Source organism: Palaemon carinicauda, chromosome 13, assembly GCF_036898095.1.
Source record: "Palaemon carinicauda isolate YSFRI2023 chromosome 13, ASM3689809v2, whole genome shotgun sequence".
NCBI lineage: Eukaryota > Metazoa > Arthropoda > Malacostraca > Decapoda > Palaemonidae > Palaemon > Palaemon carinicauda.
In genome coordinates, this window is record NC_090737.1 from 147,837,395 (window position 1) to 147,852,394 (window position 15,000).

Here is a 15,000-nt window from a genome sequence, read left to right on the forward strand (position 1 = left end):
TTTCGAGTCAAGTGATTATATAATTTTCAGAGTATAATATATGTTATATTATATTTTGGTTCCCAGTCCACGGGACCATCTTATAATATATATGTATATATATACACATATATATGTATATATATGTATATATATATATATATATATATATATATATATATATGTATATACAGTATATATACATATATATATGTGTATATATATACAATGTATATATATATATATATATATATATATATGTGTAAATATATATATATATATATATATATATATATATATATATATATATATAATATATATATATATATATATATATATATATATATATATATACACATTATATATAGGTGTATATATATGCATACATATATATATATATATATATATATATATATATATGTATATATTTATAAATAAATTAGATGATAAGATTACCGTGGACTGGACACTAAAAAATATGTTATACTATGACTTGTAACTGGGAGCCAAACATATAATATTATATATACTACGACTGGCTAGTCAATCAACCTCTTGAATTCCAAACTACCTTATTTGCTTTTACATTAAAACTGTTACACTTTAAAACATTAATACACGAATTCTGAGACACTTAAAGAACTCCCAGACAACAGTATATAAAACACTGAATATCCAAAGGTCTCTTAAGCACACACAAAACCAAACTGGGTAATTGTTCTTAAGTATTATTAAAACGTATTTAAACTCACAGGGGTTCTTAACAGAAATCGAGTAGAGTCTGGTTCCAAATACAGTAATGATAATTGGAATAATACACTCTTTACAAAAATAAATATGTTTTATATAAATTACAACACTTTGAATTAATTTACACAATAATGAAATAAGTCAGTAGAAAAATTAAGTCTGAACAAAACTTACAATAAGACAATAATGTTACAATCTGAAAATTATAAAAGAACTTAACTTAAACTAACATATCTGTATAAATCTTATTCTAAGAAAAGAAATAAAGCAATGAAAATTATACAAAAGCTTAAAATAATTCTGATTAATACAATATTCACGTTTGACACTTAATGAATAATATATAACCTGATCAAGCAAAATCTATCTTCCCTACAGGGCCGTTTACAAAAACGTTTTACAATGCCAACACTCACCCTAATACAATGAATTCAATATCACCTTTTAGTGTTGCCAATATTTTTGACACATGATTTGCTTTGGGGTGCAGAGTCACTGAGAGAGGACACACAAACGTACGGAACACTTTCAACAACAGCAAGCGTGAGAGAGGGAGAGGGGATAAGGCTATCTTCGGACTGCAGTTCTATCTCGGTCTCTAAATCTGTCTCTATCTACGGTAACCTAACCTTGGTCACATTTTATATGAAATTTGGCTAATTCCAGAAGGTTCCAAAGTATTTGGGAAGCGTGGTTTCTGCCTAAGGGCGTTAGAGTTTCCAACTAGATAAAAATGTCAAGAGGCGAATCAGGGAGTTTTCAGGTAACTCTCAGATGCACACCAACGCACCTGTGAGACGATTCTCCCAGTTAGCTCCAGCCACCTTTTATACCTGAAATAAAAAAAAGTTAGCATCCTCTCGCTGGGCCTTCACGAAGTTTCTAAAGCACATGGTAAAGAATCTTCTAAGCCCAATCTCTCCCTCAAACATGACGCAATATATCATAAAATTTTAAAAGAATATTACCTAAGCCCTTGCTCATATCTCACACGAATCCTACAAACTTTCAAATAGACTACTTAAGACTTCTTACCAAACATACGTGAAATAAAAGGTTAATTCTTAAAACCAACGTAAAATTACATATTTTAACTTGAATATAGAATATAATGAAATTCACGACGAAAATCTTACGTAATTTACATAAGATACTTATATCTATGTGAGAGGGGCTCATTTTATTGGCTGGGTATCATCTCTTCAATACACATATGAAAACAATATAAATAAAATCATCAATAAACTACGGTATTTACTCTACAATAGACAAGCTTCGTAAGATAGTTCCTTCCAAAAAAGATTATTTATTTCGGGTTTGAATCCACCGATTCACCCCGATATAAATAATTTGTAAGCACGTTATCTTTACATGTTTGATATATCTACCTGATATATTATTTACATTAATACAATATGCTTGCAAACATAGTGACCACCTAGTTATCCTTTGATTATTATTTTTCATCTTATTCACAAAAATTAAAGGATTATGATCTGAATACAATGTAATTTTTTCATTTAGTGGTCGACTTACATAAATTCCAACCTTCCTTATCGCAGTGACAAACGCTAAAAGTTCCTTTTCAATTGTAGAGTTAACTTGTTGCTACTTCTTCAGCTTCGACGTCATAAAGCAAACAGGGTGAAGAATTCCTTCCTTATCTTGCAATAAAACAGCTCCAATCCCATTATCCGACGCATCCACTTGGATAAGGAATTTCTTAGTGAAATTCGGTGCTTGAAGTCTAAGTTTTGAAGTTCATATGGTCTTCCTTTGATTTTTACTTTCTCCTGATATCTCGATAACGTAGGTCTGGTCACTGCTTGACTCCAAAATCCGGAGTGATTCTTGTAACTCGTTGGCGAGAGGGAATCTTCTTTCCAATGCGTATACCAACACCTACCGTCCTACCGCAAGCTGTTTGCTCATATTCTTCATACCAAAACTTTTCTTTGCTCGTCCTTGACTCATTTTCACGCCTTCTAAGGAAAATTTCCTTAACTCGCCGATTCCTTTTCTCAAATTCTTGACATTTCCTTCGTCCGTTTCATCTCGATCTCGATCCTTGACTTTTCCTTGCAACATTTTCTCTGGTTGTTTGCTGAAGGGTACTGCAACCTGTCTGTTCGTACTCTTCCTACCAAACCTATTCTTCGTTCGTCCCTGAATCATCGTCTTCATGCCTTCTAGGGAAAATTTTCTTATCTTGCCGATCCTTTTCCCCAAATTCTTGTCTTATTCTTCTTCCGCCTTCTCTCGATCTTTCCCATTTCTGCTAACCATTTCTTCGGTCCCTTCGTGAAGGTTTCTCCCCATACTTCCATCGGGTGTAAGGGAGCTTCCTTGATGCACTCGTTGGGCTTTTCAGCCGTCTGACATATGTGACATGCATGGCAAAACTGGGTCACGTCCTTATGCATGCCAGGCAAGATAAAGTGTTTCATTTTCTTCTCTGTCGTCTTCCTTATCCCCATATATCCCGTCTTGTGCACTACCACAATCACCTGTCTTCTCAACGGTGTGGAAATTAATATTTGCTGATATATCCCCCATTTGGCATTCTCAAGGATATTGGCTGGTATATGCTTCCTCATAAGCAACCAATCCTTAAGATAATAATAGGTCGGAGACTGCTGTGCCTCCGTCTCGTCCACCACATGATACAATAACTCTGCTAACGTTTCATCCTTCCGTTGCAATCCTATCAGCCTTTTCCTATTCACTTGTCCTACTTCTAACGTTGAATTTTCTATTTCTTCCAAGTCCACTTCTTTTTTGTCCATTTGTCTGCTTGTCTGTCGCTCCTTTTTGGTTAGGCTTACTCTTGATTTCTCTTTTTGCTTACCATCAAGGGAATCCTTTTCTTCAGAAAACAAATCATGCAAGTTTATTGCTTCTTCAATATCTTTTTCTTCTTCGTCCCCGTGTCCGCTCATCTGTCGTTCCTCCTCCTTCTAACCTTGCGTATTATCAAGGGAATCCTTTTCTTTGGAAAACAAATCTTTCAAATTAATTTCCTCCAGGTCCATTTTTCTTTGTCCTCTTGTCCACTCGTCTGTCGTTTCTCTTTCCTTGGGCTTACTCTTGAGTTCTCTTCTTGCATTTCATCAAGAGAATCCTCTTCTTTGGAAAACAAATCCTCCAAATTCATTTCTTTCAGGTCCATTTTCTCTTTATCCTCTTGCCCACTCGTCTGTAATTCCTCTTTGGTCGGGCTTACTCGGGACTTCTCCTCTTGCGCACTATCAAGGAAATCCTCTTCTTTGGAAAACAAACCTTCTAAGTTCATCCTTCCTTTGATTTCTTCTTCTTCGGCAGCTACTTCCTTCTTCATAATCCTAGTCGCAACACCACTAGAAAACAGAGACGGGTAGTCCTTCTGGAGTCCAGTTGTAGGACTATATTTCAAAGGTTTCTCCGTTACAATGGGACAAGGCACGAACAGCGCTCCACCAACCTCATTACCCAGACATCTACTCCTTCGGCAACCATTGAATCCTTCACTGTAAAGTCAAAATTAGCTGTCACCAGCTCGCATTAAAGTTTTAAACGGCAAAAAGGGGTGACCTCCTCAACTCCTATTCCCTTAAAAATAATTGAATCCCCTGTGAGAGACTGTTCCACAAATGGGTGTGCTCCCCAAACCACCACACTATGGTTACAACCTGTGTCGTGCAATATCCTGACCGGGGTTTGCTCACTCCCATCTATTGCTGCCAACATACATACATAGATATATGGTTTAAAGGCATCCATGCTGTTTGGGTTCGTCCTGTTTGTCGTGTAAATGGTTTATGGTTCATCTTCCTCTCCGTCCTTTCCTGATTGCTCTCAGTCTTCGTATTCTGTTACTTCAAATTATCTTCAATCACTTGGGCGAATGCCTTCGGTTGGTTTGACCAACATTCCTTACTGATATGGCCTTTCTTGTCACACTTAAAACAAACAATATCAACCTTCTGCATGTCTTTCACAATACTTGAAGGAGGACGATTTGACGTTTGTTGTTGTGGTACTATCACATTTTGCATAGGAACAGTACCAGTGTTACTTCCGCTATAACTGTTGAGCTTGTTCACGTAGTTATTACTGAACTAGTTTCCATGGTTCGGCAAATACTTGACACTTGGTCGGAGTGGCAGTTGAACCTTCTTACCTGAGGAGGGTTTACAACTGATAATATTATAATCTTCACTCCGCGAAGCCGCTTTTTTTAAGTGTCTTCACCTCTCTCTCTCTCAAGTACATTCAAATATGTTCAGGAATTCCTCGTAGATAATGCTCTAGTGTTATTAATTCTTCCAAATCAGCCTTCTCCTTTATGTTAGCAGACTCTGTCCATCTCTTAAAATATCGTCGTACCTTATAAGCGTAATCCAGGAAAGTCATTTTCTCGTCCTTTATCAAACTTCAGAACTTTTCATTATAATATTCAGGGGTCATCTGATAGACTTGCAGCACATTCTTTTTCACTTCTTGATACTCCATCCTCTGGTCCTGAGATAAGGATAAATATGTACCGCGACACTTCCCAAAGAGCATACTCTGCAATAACATGGACCATTTATCTTCTGAACATCTCATCGTCACTGCGACCGTTTCAAAATGATCGAAAAACTTATCTGTAGACTCTTCTATGAACCTTGGAATTAACCTCTGGGCTTCCGGCCCATTAGACACAGGATCGTGCTTAGCAGGGATAGTCTCGGTTTTCGTTGTCAAGTGAGCTGGGCATGAAACAACTTTCATTCTCGCGCATACCTCATTTCTTCCATCTTTTCTTCTTCCTGTCTTCTCTCTTTTTCATCTTGTCTTGGGATTTCCCTTGCTTCCATCTCTCTCGTATGTTATTTTTCTTCTCTCTCCTCTTCTTCCTGTCATCTTTCTCTTTCGTCTCGTTCTGCGATTTCCCTCGCTTCCATTAACCTTGCATGTCTTGCGATCTCTTGGGCTTCTTCTTCTTGCTTTGCTTCCATTTCCTTCGCACGTCGTCTTTCTTCTCTCTCATCTTCTCGCTTTGATATCATCTTCAACTTGATTAAATTCTCCTCCGCTGCAATACGTCGAGTCTCAGCTTATACATCCTTATTTGCTTTCATGCCTTCACTTTGAGGGTTAATTGGTTCTTGCTTCGCTAAAAATCCTTCCTCAACTTCCTCCAACAATTCACGAGCTGACACAATATTCTCTTCCGACAACTTTCCCGAGTTTATCAATGCTTCTAAGGCTTGAAACTTGATTTTGGCCTTTATCATCCTACTCGTAGCATGGCCACCACATACCATTAAGATAGAGAGTCACTAAGCTTTAGTTACATTAGGTTCTGACAATTTATGAACAATTGGGTTATTCAAAAACTCTTGGGTATTAAACTCTGTCATCTTATAATTTAACACTAATAAAATACTCTCTGAAAAAATAATATACTAATGATACTCAAAATCCTATCAACACTGATATTCAAAAACCTTTAATCAAAACACGGCCCTATTATCACCAATATTTAAAACAGACTTGCTCGATCCCAAGGGTATGGGCACCAAAATATGTTATATGATATGATTCCCGTGGACTGGGCACTAAAAAATATATCATACTATGACTCATGACTGGGAACCAAACATATAATATTATATATACTACGACTGGCAAGTTAATCAACCTCTCGAATTCCAAACTACCTTGTTTGCTTTTACATTGAAACTGGTACACTTTAAAACATTAATACATGAACTCTGAGACCGTTGAATAACATCCAGGCAGCAATATATATAATGATAAATATCCAAAATTCTCTAAAGCACACTCAAAACCAAACTGGGTAATTATTCTTACATATTATTAAAATGTATTCAAACTCACTTGGGTTCCTAACAGGAATTGAGTGGAAGCTGATTCAAAATGATTGTAATAATACACTCTTTACAAAAATAATAGACTTTATTTAAATTACAACTCTTTGAAAGAATTTACACAGTAATAAAATAAGTCACTGGAAAAAATTAAGTCTGAACAAAACTTAGAAAAAAAAATAGTGTTACGATCTGGAAATTATGTAAGAACTTGACTTGAACTATAATATCTGTATAAACTTTAGTCTAAGAAAAGAAATAATGCACTTAATATTATGCAACAGCTTGAAATAATTAAGAATATTACAATGTTCACATAATAAAATCTATCTTCCCCACAGGGCCATTTACAAAATCGATATACAATGCCAATGCTCACCCTAATACAATGAATTCAATATCACCTTTTAGTCTTGTGTATCTTTTCAACATATGATTTGCTTTGGTGCACAAAGTCACTTAGAGAGGACACACAAACGTACGGAACACTTTCAACAACAGCGAGCGTGAGAGAGGGAGAGGGAATAAGGCTATCTTCCGACTCTAGTTCTATCTCGATCTCTATCTCTGTCTCTATCTACAGTAACCTAACCTTGGTCATATTTTATATGAGATTTGGCTAATTCTAGAAGGTTCCAAAGTATTTGGGAAGTGTGGCCTCTGCCTAAGGTCATCAGGGTTTCCAACTAGATAAAAATGTCAAGAGGCGAATCAGGGGTTTTCAGGTAACTCTCAGATGCACACCAACACACCTTCGAGATGACTCTCTAAGCTAGCTCCGGTTACCTTGTCGCCGAATTAAAAAAAAGATAACATCCTCTTGCTGGGCCTTCGCGAACTTTCTAATGCACATGGCAAAGAAACTTCTAAAGTACATTATTGAACATTCTCTCCCTCAAACATGATGCAATACATCATAAAATATAAAAGAACATTACCTAAGCCCTTGTTCATATCTTACATGAATACTACAACACTTTAGAATAGACTATGGAAGCTTCGTACCAAACATACATGAAATAAAAGGTTAATTCTTAAAATTAACGTAAAATTACATATTTTACCTTGAATAAAAAACAATAAAATTCACGACGAAAGTCTCACGTAATTTACGTAAAATACTTATATTTACATGAGAAGGGCTCATTTTACGGGCTGAGTATCATTTCTTCAATGCAGAAATGAAAACAATATAAATATAAAAAAAATCCTTAATAAACTACAGTAATTACTCTACACTAGACCAGCTTTGTAAGAATATATATGTATATATAAACATGTATGTATATATATATATATATATATATATATATATATATATATATATATATATATATATATATATATATATATATATATGTATGTATATATATGTATATATATATATATATATATATATATATATATATATATATATATCTATATATCTATATATATAAATATATATAAATGTATATATATATATATATATATATATATATATGTGTGTGTGTATATACTTATATATATATATATATATATATATATATATATATATATATATATATATATATATATATATATATGTACACAAACACACACATATATATATATATATATATATATATATATATATATATATATATGTATATATATATATATATATATATATATATATATATATACACATATATGTATATATATATATATATATATATATATATATATATATATATATATATATATATATATATATATATATATATATATATATATATATATACAGTCAAACATATATACACACACACACATATATATAATATATATAATGAAATTCACGACGAAAGTCTTACGTAATTTACGTAAAATTCTTATATTTACATGAAAGGGGTTCATTTTACGGGCTGGGTATCATATCTCCAATGCACAAATGAAAACAATGTAAATATAAATAAAATCATTAATAAACTACAGTAAATACTCTACACTAGACCAGCTTTGTAAGAATATATATGTATATATATATACCTATATGTATATATATATATATATATATATATATATATATATATATATATATATATATATATATATATATATTTATACAGTCAAGCATATATATATACACACATATATATATATATATATAATATATATACTGAAATTCACAACGAAAGTCTTACGTAATTTACGTAAAATACCTATATTTACATGAGAGGGGCTCATTTTACGGGCGGCTGGGTATCATCTCTCCAATGCACAAATGAAAACAATATAAATATAAATAAAATCATTAATAAATTACAGTAATTACTCTACACTAGACCAGCTTTGTAAGAATATATATGTATGTATATATTGTTACGGGCCACTGGTTCGAGTCCGGCCTTGCTTAAGGGACTCAAGGGCCATAACAAAACAAATAACAATGGTAGGTCGCCAGTCAGCAATAATACAAGGAATACTGACAAATATATGTATTTACAATAACATTTAAATAAAAATTAATAAAAGAAAGGGGAGCACAATAGCTAATTATGTTTTAATTTATGCCACGAGGAGCTTCGGATGGAGTTTGGTTGGCCGTGGATGAAACTCAGCACAGCAATCAACGTTCCCTGGAAGAGGAAATAAATTGAATTACTAACAGCACACTTACTTCTACCGGCTGGGAACACGATGAAGTCGTGTGGTCAAAACCTTTAAGCAAATTAAATGAAAATGCAAAGCTTAGGGATTTAAACGTTACACATGGGAATCAACACTGTCACAGGGTGAATTAATTAAAACTAGGACTGAACGGCATACGTGGTCTGGGTATAGGGGATAGGATACAAGGTTCAGTGGGTAGGATTTCTTTAGAGGATAAGGAAAAATGGGGTGTGATAAGGAAGGGATGGGAGGTTGGGTAAGGATATTGAGAATCTCAAAATACGACACCTTACCTTTAGTAAAAGGACTCTGGTTTCCTTCCCTTATGGAGGATATGTAGACAGAGGTCCTGCCTCCCGGATGTCTTGAGGGTGAAGAGAGCTGGTGTTTCCCTCAATGAGGTTGAGTGAAGAAGAGAAGATGTTATCCTCATAGAGGCTGAGTCACGAAGAAGGATCCCCAGTTTTCCCTGGGTAGATCAACCCCACTTGACCCCCAAATTGGGGGGGGGGGGGTAGGGGGGATTGGCCTGACCGCTGTCCTATTGGTCAGGCTTGATCACGTGTCCCCACATCCTTCACAGCTCGCTTCCCTCCTTCTCCTGGGACCTCGATGTTGTCACGTGACTCGTAGAAGGTAGCTGAAAATGAGATCTCAGGGGGAGTAGACTGGTATAGGATGGTTGGAGGGGGGTGAGACTCTGGGTAGGGTCCCAAACTCGTGGCATTTCGACTCATGCTTGCTGGCGGGGTCTTTTGTTATTTGAAAAAAGGTGGCGTAATGACCGCCATTACTAACAGCCCCCCAATATAGCAGAGATTTTGTCCTAAAACAGGACAAGAACTCTGCAAGCAAGGTCTGAAGCCACTAGCCTTAATGATTCCTCCCTCAGTGAGTCTCACCACGACAATGGATAAATATCTAAGCTGCAACTAGGGTCATCATTTTACGTTATTTTGACAGTAAATTAACTTTAAGTACCACATAGAAATAAGTATGTTGGCTGTGAGGCAGCAACTGAAAAATAAAATGCAAAATTGAAAATTAAAATGTAAAAATTGATTAAAGTTAAGTGACCTAGTGCAGTGGTAGGCATAAAATTAAAGAAAATTGGTATATATGCAAAAAAAAGATAAAATAAATACATATAAATAAATTAAATGCAAACAATGATGCCAAGATGGCTCCTCAAGTTTATCTACCTGGGGAGACACCAAGGCCAATTAATAGTTTTTATACAAACTAGATTTACCTACTGACTATGACTACAGGCTATGGATATGGCACTGTGCCCTGAGCACTAATGCCTGGAGAGGACATCTGCTATTTTATTATCTGTGCCTCTTATGTGCTCGACCTTCCAATTGTAGTCTTGGAGGTCCATGCACCACTTCATGAGTCTCTTATTCTTATTTCGGAACTGCGTCAAGTAAGTCAGAGGGTTATGGTCCGTGAGGACTGTGAGTGGGAACTCATGGTCAGCATGATGTGATTCGAAATGCTTCAGTGACAAGACCATGCCTAAGAGTTCTTTCTCAATAGTACTGTACCTAGTTTGAGCAGGGTTCAGTTTCTTTGAGAAGTATGCAATAGGGTGTCGGACTTGATCTTCCTCCTGCAGGAGGACAGCTCCCACCCCTATGTCACTGGCATCCACGGCGAGAGCGAAAGGTTTAGTGTAGTCTGGTGCACGGAGCACGGGACGGCTCATTAAAATGCCTTTTAGGTGGTCATAGGCCGCCCGGCATTCATCCGTACAGCAGAACAGCTTTTTTCCTTTGAACAAGTCTGTGATGGGAGCGGCTACCTGAGAAAAGTTTGGCACAAACCTCCGAAAGTACTGTACCATCCCAAGGAATCGTTGGGCTTCCTTCTTAGTCCTAGGGTAGGGCATCTCTTGTATTGCACAGATATTTGCATCTTTGGGCATTATTTTGCCCCTTCCTACTTGGTGGCCCAGGTAGGTAATCTCAGTCCCGCCAAACGTGCATTCTTTGAGGTTGATGACCAAATTTGCCTTTTGGAGGGCCCTCAGCACCTTCCTTAGGGTTTGGAGGTGTTCTTCCCAGGTCTTGGAGAAAATGACGATGTCATCTAGGTAGACCACACAGTTGGAAATTCCCGCTAGTACCTTGTTCATGAGTCTCTGGAAGCAGCTGGGTGCGTTCCTAAGACCAAAAGGCATCACTCGACACTGGTAAAGTCCATCTCGGGTTATGAATGCAGTCAGTGGCCGCGACTCCTCTGCCAGTGGTACCTGCCAGTAGCCCTTTTCTAGGTCGATCTTACTTAGATAAGGGGATTCACCTAAGCTCTTCAAGCAATCCTCGATGCGAGGGAGTGGGTAGGACTCAGGTTTTGTCACCGCATTCAATTTGTGGAAATCTATACATAGCCTATCCCCCCCTCCCTCTTTTGGCACTAGGACCACCGGTGAGGCCCATGGACTTTCACTTTCCTCAATGAGACCTAAGCTGAGCTGCAATTTTATCTGTTCCGACACCCTTTCAGCCCGTTGGGGGTTTAACCGATAATAATTCTGGCGGATCGGACACGTTCCTGGGACCAAGTCAATCTTGTGTTCTAATAGTTGGGTGTGACCCAGTGTGTCTCGCACTACCTGTGGGTGCTGTAGCAGGAGGTTCTTGACAATACCCCTCTTAACAGTGTCCAACGCAGGAGTGACCAGCTTAAAGTTGGCCAGGACCTCGGAGTTGCTCTCGGGTGAGTGGACCTGGGTAACAGTACCCACCACATTGGCCCTTTGTTGATAGGGCTTAAGCAGGTTGATATGGAGCCACTTGGCTCGCCTTATGCCACAATCCACTAGGTAATTTAATTTACCCTTCTTCCCAAGAATCTTGTGGGGGCCCGTAAATTTTGTGCTTAACGGTCTCTGTTCTCCTGGGCGGAGAACCAGAACTTGGTCTCCCACTTCAAAACTTCGATCCTGGGCTTCACGATCTACGTGACCTTTTGTGATGCCCTGTACCTTTGCCTCGGAAGCCTTGGCAATTTCCCAGGCAGTTCGTAACTTAGCCTGTATATCTGGCAGCTCTTCCACCCAGGAGGCCTTGGAGGAGTCCTCCCAAGCTTCATAGAGTATGTCAAGTGGCCCATATGTGGAGTGAGCGTACAGCAACTTAAAAGGGCTGTATCCTTTGGTTTCTGAGCGTGCCTGGCGGAGGGCGAACAGAGCATAAGGCAAGTTCTCCTCCCGATCCGAAGAGCCAGCCTCCCCTAACTTTGTCAAGACTGTTTTTAGGGTTTGGTGGGAGCGCTCCACGAGTCCTTGGCTCTCTGGGTGATATGCAGTAGAGGTCTGGTGGTGGACACCATGGTACTCCATTGCTGCCTTAAACTCTCTTGCCATGAAGTGAGAGCCCTTATCCGACTGGACTGTGGCTGGGAACCCAAACCTACAAAAAAATTGTGTTAGTCCTCTGACAGCATGACTGGCATTGGCGCACCTGGTCGGTACAGCTTCGAGGTAGCGCGTGAACCGATCAATCATGGTTAATAAGAAACGATTTCCACGCTTACTACGGGGCAGGGGACCCACATAATCCATTAGTACATCATGGAAGGGGATACCTGCAGATGGAATGGGTTGGAGAGGAGCCCTCGGCACCACCTGGTTTGGGTTACCGGCAACTTGGCACGGATGGCAGGAAGCTACGTAAGCCTTAACACTCTTCTGCAATCCCGGCCAGAAGAAATGAGGTTGGATCAGGTGGGTAGTGCGTTTCACACCAAAGGGTCCTCCCAATCCCTCATGAGCCATATGTAGCACCGCCAAACGGAGATTACGGGGAACAACTACTTGCCGGCGAAGGGCTTCTGCAGGATCGTGAGGGCCTCGGATGACTCTGAAGAGCACCCCTTCCTTCAGCAGGAAATTCTCCTTTGAGAGGTTAGTCATCTCTGCTTCATCTGAGTAAGCAGCTTCCCTGTAGGTTTTCAGCGTCTTGTCCAACAACTGAGATTTGATAAGCTCCGTCCGACTCCCGAGGTCCTCTGGGGTAATGGACGCTTCTCCCTCAGACTCCCCCGAGACCCCTGGGCTAGTATTTGGGTTAGCTTCATTCCCTGTGGTGGTGAGCAACACCGCTCCTTCCGAATAGGTTTCCGGGGTACGAGGCTCAGACTCATTGCTATAGGAGGAGGGCTCTCGCGCCACCTCACTTAGCCAAGGTACTTCTCCAAGGTCAATGTCAGCTAGCCATTTGTCTTCTGCAGGAGGGGCGTTCTCAGTCTCGGGCTCCGGCTCAACTGCTTTCATGCACCTGAGGGGCACGCGCTGTATGCCTCTTAGGAGGTCTTGTCCCAAGAGCAAGTCATAGCCCTCATGCCCGAGATTGCTCACTACCCCTAGCCTGTACCTTTTGCTGAGCTGGGGCGTGGTTACTCTCAACTCCACAGTAGGAAGATCTTTAGTGACTCCTTCGATCCAACGGACTGTCATGCGATTGTCCTGCTGAACTTTGGCACCGATAGGCACCTGGTGCCATAAGATTAGTGAAACGTCTGCACCAGTATCCTGTAATGCTCTGACCGACTGCGGAGAGCCGTCTCCTTCAGGCAGAGCTACTGTGATCTCCCCAACAGCGGGCTGTCTTTTGGGAGCTTCACGGATAGAGATTGAGAGGGCAGCTGGAGAAGAGGCTGAGGATTTGCTGGGACATAGTGAGTAGTTCTTTGTGTGTCCGTAGCACTTACATACCTCGCAGTATGCACTGGCATAGTTCGGCTTCGCCACCTTAACCTTGGGCTTAATCGTCTGCTTCGTGGACTCAGTTGACTGACCGGATAGCTTCAGCCGACAGTTGGCTTCCAAGTGGTTAGATCTCCCGCAATTGCCACACTTGGTAGGGGAGATCGGATTTTGCCGGGGCTTAGACTTACCCGATGGGACTGAGCTGGGGGGCCCCGATTTGAACCGGACTAGCTCGTATTCATCAGCATACTCGCAGCATGCTCTAAATGTGGCTGGATTTTTCTCGGAGATGTAAATTGAGAGCGCCGGTGGGGCGTTCCTGTGGAAGTCCTCAATTTTGAAGAGCTCTAGGAGGTTGTCGTAAGTAGTGCACTTTGCAGCCTCGACCCAAAGGGTGTTGAGCCTATCCTTCTGAAAACCCCAATCAGACCAAGATGTCGTGGGGGACTTGGTGAGCCCACGCCACTGACGGCGCCAATTTTCAGGACTTAGTTTATAGGCCTCAATCAAGGCCTTCCTGACTGCCTCAAAATTACCCTGTTTATCGGCAGGGAGCGCAGCATGAGCATTCTTCCCTTTCCCCGCCATATGCTTTGACAGTAGTAGGGCCTTCATATCCTCCGCTACGGCACACGTCTTAAACACGGACTCCACCTCATTTAGCCACCTCACAGGATCCTTGTCGTCCCACTGAGGAATGAGTGTGTGGACAGGCATGGAGGGGAAGCTTTGGCCATTTTGAGTGCCGTTGGGGTGAGGGCTGTTTAGCCGTGCTAGCTGGATATCCTGTTCCCGCATCTTCAATTCATGCTCTCGCTCTCTCTCTCTCTCTCTCTCAAACTCTTCCTGCTCGGCCTTCCTCCGGGCATTGACCTCATTCACAAGCTCCCGCACATAGCCTTGCAATGCCTCTCCTTCGTAACCTTGTCGCTCTGCAAGGGCCACAAAGTCCTGAATCTCCGCAGCAGTCATTTTGCTAATTTTATGGGTGGACCTCTATGCTAGACAAAACAAACTGGAATCACAACTATACAGTAGGGGACCCTCTAGGCTAGTCAGGAAAAAAAA

The 15,000-nt window shown here is 39.7% G+C and overlaps 1 protein-coding gene across 1 annotated transcript; it reads right to left on the reverse strand.

Moving 5' to 3' along the window:
* Nucleotides 1-3,736: 3,736 nt before the first annotated feature.
* Nucleotides 3,737-14,520, reverse strand: LOC137651866 (uncharacterized). The gene is made up of 4 exons (XM_068385084.1): nt 13,935-14,520; nt 10,852-13,673; nt 6,989-7,161; nt 3,737-4,235 (listed from the first exon to the last, which is right to left on the reverse strand). Exons 1-4 carry the CDS (start codon nt 14,518-14,520, stop codon nt 3,737-3,739), a joined length of 4,080 nt encoding a protein of 1,359 aa, XP_068241185.1.
* Nucleotides 14,521-15,000: the final 480 nt, after the last annotated feature.

Bases quoted from the DNA above. Each gene is read 5' to 3' on its own strand.
- LOC137651866 (XM_068385084.1), bottom strand. From the start codon at position 14,520: ATGGCGGGGAAAGGGAAGAATGCTCATGCTGCGCTCCCTGCCGATAAA. The intron at 13,674-13,934 runs GTAAGTGCTACG...ATCGCATGACAG, and splicing joins CAGTGCATACTGCGAGGTAT to TCCGTTGGATCGAAGGAGTC. The intron at 4,236-6,988 runs GTGATATTGAAT...TTGACTTTACAG, and splicing joins AAGATACACAAGACTAAAAG to TGAAGGATTCAATGGTTGCC.